The 9,613-nt window shown below is 44.8% G+C and overlaps 1 protein-coding gene across 1 annotated transcript; it reads right to left on the bottom strand.

Annotated features, from left to right (window-relative positions):
* Positions 1-2,727: 2,727 nt before the first annotated feature.
* LOC120700871 lies at positions 2,728-7,825 on the bottom strand. The gene is made up of 4 exons (XM_039985078.1): positions 7,783-7,825; positions 5,072-6,088; positions 4,361-4,401; positions 2,728-3,230 (listed from the first exon to the last, which is right to left on the bottom strand). Exons 1-3 carry the CDS (start codon positions 7,823-7,825, stop codon positions 4,370-4,372), a joined length of 1,092 nt encoding a protein of 363 aa, XP_039841012.1. The 3' UTR covers positions 2,728-3,230; positions 4,361-4,369.
* Between the last annotated feature and the right edge of the window lie 1,788 nt (positions 7,826-9,613).

Genomic DNA, 9,613 nt, shown 5'->3' on the forward strand with positions numbered 1-9,613 from the left:
GAATTAAAAACAGAGAAGTGGCTGATTGGTCAGGCGATTTCAGTTCTTTTGGTCATCGACGACCAATGTGGCAGCCGTGCGCGACTGTCCAAGAGAAGACTCCAGGAAACTTCGTACCAACGGAAACATTCGGGTCTTGCCCTTGTTCATACTTTACCTATTACCTTATTATATTTACACACACCACAGCCAATGCCGGTTCCAATACAACACCTGCGATCGCGTGCTCCCTTGCCCCAAAACCCCTCCGCGTCTCGGCGATGGTACCCCCAGGCCGGCGGCATGGCGCCGCCGGAACTGACCGACGAGGCCGGAGATGGTATCTTTTCCGGCCGCAGCAGCCGTAGGACGCTGCCGGAGCTGGTGGACGACCTCATCATCGCCGAGATCCTCCTCCGCGTCAAGCCGGGAGATCCCTCGTGCCTCGTCCGCGCCTCCCTCATGTGCAAGTCCTGGCGCCGCCTCGTCTCGGACCCCGCCTTCCGCCGACGCTACCGCGGCTTCCACCGAACAAGACTGAGAATTGTGTGTCATGCGATAGAGTGGAGCCAGATAGTCTCGTGATCTCATTAAGCTTTACACGGAAGTTCGGTGTTCGATCCTGCGTGTCAGTATTTGTGCTCGTTTTCTCAGGTTTGCTGTCTTGTGCTGCACCTGAGGCATGTTGTTACACCCGGTCCAATAAGGATAAATTTGAGCCCACTAGTTGCCCAAGTGTGGGTGGCATGGCATGTGTGGAGAGTTATCTCACCTTGCTAGTTGAGAGTGAGTTTTACCAACATATGAAACCAAGTGTCAAGTGCATTTCAACCTCCGGATTAATCTTTTTACGCGAAGCGAGGACGAAAGCGTAAGCGGGGTTGGTGTGCGTGCGTGTTTTACTCAACGTGAGAGTAGAACTTACCGTGTGCGGGTATGTTGTCGAGAACGTTAGGCCTAACATTGTGTGGGGAGTTGTTCCACCTTGCTAGTTGAGAGTGAGTTTCACCAACATATAAACTCAAGTGTTAAGTGCATTTTAACACAGTTCCAAATATGGCTAAGTTCTACTATCACATTGAGTAAAACATGCACTCACACGGTCACACCAACCCCGGGTTAACACATGTCACGATTGCTTTTTTCTAAATATCCCATTTTCAAGTACACAGCAGGCCATGAATAAAATTTCTACAACAAAATGTGGGTTCAGCTAACAAAGTTTCATAAGAACTTCCAGAGAGGGTCTGTACATATTCCATGATGTGATTGCAAGCTGATCCTCTGAATCACACGGAAGACACTGCTGCGGTTACCATCTTCCAGGAAACCTTTGGCACCAACTAGCAAGCTACTACTTACTTTAGAGCCAATAGAAACTACCAACATTGATCCAGAAACAAGGCAGTCAAGTAGAACAACACCAGCAGCAAAATTTCAGATCCCAAAGAGCTAGCTCATCGCAAGCACCAGTTATGCCCTCTACGATGGACTCGTACGAGCATCGGTATCAGAATACAGCTTATGCGTTTCAGCAACATCAATTCAGGCTGCAGACACTAAGCTCTAAGATACTAGGTTGGTCAAGGTGTTCTAAATTTATTTTCTTCACTACTGCTTCAGCCAGACATCAGCCAAGGGATTCGCCTGAAGATTTGAACTGCAGGAAGTGGCCGGACTTACTGAACATCGAAAAAGTTGGCAAATCATAAACCAAGCAAAACTCTACCCGGAGCGCAGAAGCTTGTGTAGGCAACAACAAAGTCATGCATACCTTCTGTTAGACTCGGAACAGCAGAATTGCTCACAGGCATGAATTATTCTAGAGTAAGAGATAGCGCATGGACTATTCTAGAGTAAGGGATCTGCCATTGTCATCAGGTCCGACATGTATGTCAACAAATTGTCTCTTTTCAAAGCATGTATGTTCTGAAGTTTGTTGTGTTTTGTGATTCATCTTAACGTACAATGCTATGTTAGAATTCCTCATTTAACCCTTTCTTTTGATGATCCGATCGATAGCTTGAGATGTTTCTTTTAGAGGTTCGATGCCGATAACTTGGGTTGAATTCAACGTCTGAATTTGAAACATTTGCTGCACTAATATTGGAACGTTTTGGCCAATTTGCCCAAGCTAAATAAGTTTCTGGCCACAATGGAAGCAGCCTAATACATTTGCTAAACAAGTTTGTCAACGTCTTATGGAAAGCCGAGAATGAAATGCCGCAGCCTACAGGGCCGTTGGATCCATGGAGCTCCTCCTACAATTTCTTTTTCCATAGATGCACTGCGAGGAGAGGCTGAAGTTGTCTACAGGTAGAAATAAGCCCCTCCTAAGAATTATCCTAGATCCGCCACTGGCAGCCTGACAACAGTACCTTCTTGATTTGCCTATGGGCAAGCCCTGGACTCAAGCTCAAAGATTAAAGGGAGCTCGATGATCTTGCTCCTAGTGTACCGTGGGTTACAGGGTTCAGAATTGTACAATGAAATATTTATCATGCACCTACAAACTACTACATGTTTTTATTGAAGAAGTATTCAGCGAAGCTGGTGTGATATCAGGCAAACAAAAGAGGAATAGCCATGCATAAAACTGGAGCTAGCTGATCAAATACATGCTGTGAAAATTTATCATGCTAAAAGCAGATGTAAATAATTTCTGAAATGAAGAGCGGGATCAGCAATTAAATTTCAACAGTTACCTATTTTCTGAAAGATAGGAGTAAAATGGTAGCTTGTGGAATCAGCATTTAAGTTTTATATGCTGCAGTTTCCGGAACAGCGGAACATTCATACATCACAAATTATATCCATTCCCAGATATCATTGCAAGCTGAAGCTACAAAGCTTCACACCAGCTAACAATCTACTAACTTTAGAGTTTCGAGCCTTCGACAGACCACCAACTATCCATACACAGAAAGGCTGAAAGCAAGAAGGCCAGTAGAACAGTGCCAGCAGCAAAATCATAGATCCTAAAGAGTCAGACGCCCCAGTTATACCATCTATGATTTTGTGGAGGCATTGGGTGCTAGCATCATAAACATCACTACCAGGATACATCTTACACATTTTAGCAATTCAGGCTACAGGTTGAACCTCAAGGAGATTCAGGCAGTAAAGACGTCTTTGCATTGGTTTTCTCAACTACCGATTCATCAAGACATCAGGCAAAGGGATTCGCCGGGAGATTTCAACTGCAGAAACTGGCAGCCTCCTCACTCATCATCCAGGGCCACCTTATTTGCCTGCGTTATTGAGTGACAAATTGGCTAAAGCCACCAAATGATAACTGTTTTAAACAAGCACTCTTCTAAAACTTCGTACTACTTTCTTCAAGCATGCATTGTTTTGGCCTTGACAAGCATAAACCACTTCAGTGATTAACCTCTTTCAATGTAGAAAGAAAGAAAAAACTTTAACCAAAATCCCAAGATATAATGTGAATGGTCACAGCTTTGTAGCAAACCAAATAGTGACACACAAGTATCCAATATAACAAAACAAAGGGCTACAAATCAAATGTGTGGTACTTAAGATTTCAAACTTGAGCAATTTAGCATCAGTCCCCTGCACAATAACCAAGCAAAAGATTGCTTCTTTAAAAAAAAACAAGCAAAAAAAGATCCAATCTAACTTTACAACTGAATTGTGGAAGTAACAAGCTAAGTGCTCACTCCTAGTTTCCACAAAATATTAGTGTCTCATCATGGAGATTTTCATATTATTTTCCATGGTGTCAAAATGTCCACCCCACAGCACCCTTATATCAGGGACCTTTGCCAAAAAGCACTCAACATTTTGTTCAGATTGATAATCTCTCAAAATAAAAAAACTAATGCCAACTAACTAACTGCTCAAACCCATCCTGATTCTCCCGGCCACAGCCATGGATAATCCCCTGGCTTGACTAGTTACATAAACAAAATAGGACTAAATGCAATGAAATGGCTTATGGAAAGATCTAGTGATCAGATAACATCGCAATAATGGCAGCTGCAACTATTATTGTATTCAAGATGATATTCAGTTTATTGACAACACATGCAAAAAAAATAAAGAAAGAAAGAAAGCAATGTAACATGCAGACTTGTTTACTAGGACTGAACCATAATCCCAATTTCAGTTCCAAGGATGTTTGAACAAAGATTTAAACTACTGGTTAGCCAAACTTGCTCAAGTCAAACAGAAATTGAAACTACAGAGTCTATTATCAGGAAAGGAAGGAACATATGACATATAACATCATTCACAAGAGACCCTGGCATACACAAACTAAACAATAACTCCAATAATCCAAAACATAAACTGCAAACAAACACCATCATCCAAGATAAAGAGGAATTTTAAAACAACCATAATTTACAGCGAAACTTACAATTTGGGTTCAGACAGGAACTAAACCATACTGAGAAAAATCTGCAGAATAGAGAAAACAGAGTGAATATATATTCATTCCCAACTGGCTATGTTAAGCACAAAGATTATTTTTTTAGATGTAACCACGAAGAGTTTGATAAGACAAACGATAGTTTGTAGCAGATAAGCAACACTACTCTTACTTAATATGCTCAGCAGAAAACATAAAATAATATTTCACCCAGATATCACTCCCTCCTTTCTAAATTGTAGGTCGTTTTGGCAAATCTAGATACATGCTTTTTGCTATATATCTAGGCATAGCCTATCTAAAGGTGCATATCAAAAGCTATTTATATCTAGAAAAGTCAAAACGACTATGATTTGGAACAGATGGAAGTACGACTTTATTACTAGGTTAGTCTTAACTCTTATGATCCAGATTGAATTTAGACAAATTGCCCACACAAATAATATGTGTAATAGATGAATAAATTCCTAGGGATATCTAGTCAGTTCCAAGGACTACATGAAAAAGTCTTGGGTGCGAGTCACAAATCTCAGAAGATTTCTCACTTCCATAGCCTAACTGTCGCTTACATATATACCCACTTCTACAGCCTAACTGTCCCTTACATATATACCACTGTCATATCCTGTTGCTATAAACTTAAAATATGATAAGTTCCAAAATCGGAAAATCATCAAAGACTAGGAAAAAAAAATGTACCTGGAGTGTAGAAGCTCATGTAGGGAACAGCACTGCAGATTTTACTATCACTGCATACCTTCCTCACCTGGTTGGACTTTGGATCCATAGTGAATAAACCATCATCGGTCCCCACGTAGAAGAGTCCAATGCCATGTACAAGGCCAAGAAAATAAGATAACATTGGAAGGGCATCATCAGGGAGCATCATCTCGAGCTCAATGACTCTGAGCCATCCATCATCTCCCTCTGGATCAACCTCCTCCATCTCCCAGACGAAGAGACTGGACTCCACTCTTGCAAATTCCAATTCACCATCCTCCATCGTCATGAGCACTGCAAAGTTTGCATAGCCTCCAGATATCTCAATAAAAGACGAATCTCCTGCGGCCAAATCATACTTGAGAATGCCACTGGTCTCTTCGAGCACAAAATAGAGTGCATTCCCTACAAGGGCAGTGCGCGCCCTATTGGGAAAATACTCCAGGAAGTCGGGACCATTGGTCGGTTCGCTCCAGGCGCCAGCCTCCGATGAGTAGACGTACACAATTATCTGCTCGGCGATTACATCGATGAAGACCACGAGGAAGGGGCCGTGGTGGCAGTCCAGGTGGTCGCAGGCGCCGTGGGCCGCGCAGAGCACCGCCGCCTTCCAGATGTAGGGCCAGGGGTCGTCCAGCGGCAGCGCGGGCAGCTCCCGCCGCTCGTCCGTCATGGGGTCCCAGACGACGAGGTCCGATCCGGGCTCCCTGCAGAGGAGGACGCGGCCGTGGCGGGCGTCGAGCGCGAGCCAGCCGCGGTGGTCGGCGACGGGCGGGCGGAAGGAGGAGGTGGGGACGAAGCGGGCGACCTCGTTGCCGCCGTCGTCATCCGTGAGGTTGCAGACAAACCCCCAACATCGGGGGAGCCGGTGGGACTCGCGGAACCTGCGGCGGAAGCGACGGTCGGAGACGAGGCGGCACCAGCGCCGGAGTGATATAAACAACGGCGAAGAATATGAACATGATACAGCATTTAACGTGAAAAACGTGAAAAACCCTTCCAATGCGAAAAAAAATTACAGACGCCAGCCAACAAATCTTTACTATATCAGGTGTGTGTTTATAATGTCTAGCGGCAGCTTATAAGAAGAATAATCGGATTGATATTCTTTGGTGCAGTCTATGGATTAGATATTTAGGAGAGTCACATAGTCTTCTCAACTTCCACTAAAAATATGGGATTAAAAATTTACACCACATAGACTTTTGGGATTTATTTTGAATAACTCAAATACTTAATGAGTCTAGCCCAAATTCCAATAATTTCCCACCAAATTTCAAATACCAATTTAAAAAGCCTTTTCTTATGTAATAAATTTGGGCCACAGTATAACACGGAGGAGCACCTCCTCGACGAGCTCCCTCCATCAGCACCGCCATGCTTCGCAGCTTTGTTGGTCGGTCCCCAGAGCGGCGGCGGAGCGAGGGTTTGGCCGGCCGAGAGTGAGCGGTCGGAGTGGCGATCTGCTTGGGGCGTGCCGCCGCCGGCTAGTCCGGTTGAACCAGGTGGGGGAGAGGCTCTGCCAGGTGGGTCCCATGACGTAGCGGGTGGGGGATACAGCTGGCTACTTAAGCAGCATGGAACTGTTTCAGCAGCTGTGCGCAGAATAAAAGTTAAAACAATTAAAACTCGCTCTCGTAGGATTTGATTAGGCCACTACCCCTCACGCAGTGCCTTTGTAAAATACACTTAGAGTAAAGGGACAAAAGCAAAGTCCACATCAGCAAAACTAGTGCATAAGATCGATTTTCCGATAATTCTATATAGAATTTGATTCATTCCATTTTGGATGCAGCTTTCCCCTACTTTATGTCATTTAATCGACCATAATATTTTTGTGTGTTGCAGTGCATTCAACAACCATCAGGGAGCATGGTATGTGGTTTCTATGTTGCAATTAACATGTTGAGCCTAGTGTCTAACATGAAAACCTATAAAAATTCTGCTATATGTACTCTTCACAGTGTGTTTATACATCTTTCACTTATTTTATTCATTTATGATTTGCCGATATACATTTTTATTAAGCATGCTATTCTACAGGATTATAAAGCTGCAGTGCTATGTGAATTCATTGTCAAGGATGTCATCCCACCGGACAGCAGGTTCTACCACGCTCTAGTTTAGAAATTGTACAGTACTCCCTCCGTTCCAAAATATAGGTCGTTTTGATATTTTTAGATTCATATATTTTATTATATAGCTAGACATATGTTATATCTAGGTGCTTAGCAAACACTACGAATCTAGAAAGGCAGCGTATCCTATGGAAACCAGTCATGCTGTGCAAATTTTAGAAACTCCAATCAAGACCACATAATACTGATCCGATGGGTAGAAACAGGAGTGGGTTATTTTTGCACTTAAATCCCCAACTCATCTCATCCTAATCCCAAATATTGCAAATCACCCCCAAGTCGATTCCCCATCGTTTCGTCTGGCGCCGAGTCGCGGTCTATCTGGCCTAGCGGGCGTTGGGCGCCTGACCTAGGGAGATTGCGGGCGGAGGGAGCCGCCGGAGCGCTCCTCCTCCAAGGAACACCGGCATCAATTCGTTTGGTCGCCGGAGCGATGGATCGCGTTCATGTGCCCTCCGCTCGTCGCTTTGTGTGACACCGCCCCGCGTCGATTCGCCTGGCCACCGCTCCCTGCGCCCCTATCCGCGAACCAGCCGATGAGGCGTCATCTACGGCCCGCCGAGGTGCGCCTCCCGCCGAGGCCGCTCGCCGCCATGGCCGCGCCCCCACCCGTGCGCCTCCAGGACTCCATCCCTCCATGTGCGCCTCCCGCCGAGGTGCACTGCCTGCCGTTTGAATTGGAGTCCGGCGACACTACGGAGTCCAGCCGTGGTGCGCCACCATGGAGTGCCTGGTTGTCTAGTTGACTGGTTCCGAACCTCCAAGAATAAGAACAGAGGCATCGGCCAATTGGTTTCTCCGTGGGGAGCAATAAAATGGCACTGAGCTCTGAGCACATTGTACAACAGGTCAACAACACTGCATAAGGTAGAGCTAGATTGAATCAAACTCTTGACAGTTTGGGCACTCAGACGGAACGACAGTCGCGAAGCAGCCGGAGTAGATGTCGAGCATCTTCACCAGGTCCGTGGCGCTGGCCGTCCACACATGCCGTGTGGAGCCGGCGACGCCTCGTGGAGTTTCCCCTCCCGCCACAAGCTCTTCACCAGCAGCACCTTGGTGGGTGCGTCGGAATCAGGGGTGGCCGGAGGACTCCAGTGCGGCGGATCACGGGCAGGAGGCAGCGTCGCCGGATCACGGGTGGGCTCGGAGGATCATGGGCAGCGGGGACTCATGGACGGGCGGCGGCGGCGCCGAATCGCGGTGGGCGGCGGCGACTGCAACACAGGCAACACTAGACGTGGAATCGACTTGGGGTGATTTGCAAAATTTGGAATTAGGATGGGATGAGTGGGGGGATTTAAGTGCCAAAATAATCCATCTCTGTCTCTAGCCATCGGATGAGCATCCTATGGTTTTGATTGAAATTTCCAAATTTTGCACAGGATAGCTGATTTCCATAGGATACGCTGCCATCTAGAAAAGCCAAAACAACCTACATTTTGGAACGGATGGAGTACTTGTGATTCTATCATTTGCTTACCAATTTGAACATGATGTACATGTACATGTAACCGTTTTTATTTATATTAGGTTACTGTGTTTATTTTTATTAGGTTACAGGATAGAGTTTTGAGAACAGTTGATGATATGTTAGGCAATGTAAAATTCAGATAGAGGCCGCACTGTAAAGATGTATGATATGTGATAACATGAGATGACAGATTTATGTTAGGTTCCTTCTTTGTAAACCTGAAGGTATTGCTTTTGTGGAGCATACAGAATATACTACTTGCAGGTTTAAGGTGGCCGCCAATCCTGCCTGGTTCCATAATGCAGCCTGAAAATGGGGTAGACCAATTGGGCTGACTGAACTAACGGGCATCAACGACTGACAACCGTAACCTAACAAACATCATTAGTAACGGACAGCAAGTTGTAACAGTTATATATGAAGAACACACCAGTAACGGATGTCAAATAAATCCGTAACCATTGACAACTCATTAGTAACATATGTGGAATAAAGACCGTTACTATAACTGATAGTGGGCCCGATTGGACAAGCCGCTCAGGGTCATTGATAACTATTACCAGTATCAGACTACTAGGGGCAGCCGTTACTGATAAGGCCTTGTTTAGTTGTAAGATTTAAAATTTCAAAACTATCACATCGAATAAAATTTTTGCATTGAGTATTAAATCTAAATGAAATAAAAAACTAATTGCATAGTTTGCTTGTAAATTACTAGACAAATCTAATGAGCCTATTTACACGAGCAACTAAACAAGGCCTAAATTGTCATATGTAATGGGCGTAAAATTATGCCCGTTACTACGTCATTGGTAATTGTTATCAGTAATGCTCTACTGAAGAGCGCCGTTACTAATAAATAGCAATAAATGCCTGTTACGAGAACTGACAGTGGGCCCTATAGGACAA

This window comes from Panicum virgatum, chromosome 3K (assembly GCF_016808335.1).
Source record: "Panicum virgatum strain AP13 chromosome 3K, P.virgatum_v5, whole genome shotgun sequence".
Classification (NCBI taxonomy): Eukaryota; Viridiplantae; Streptophyta; class Magnoliopsida; order Poales; family Poaceae; genus Panicum; species Panicum virgatum.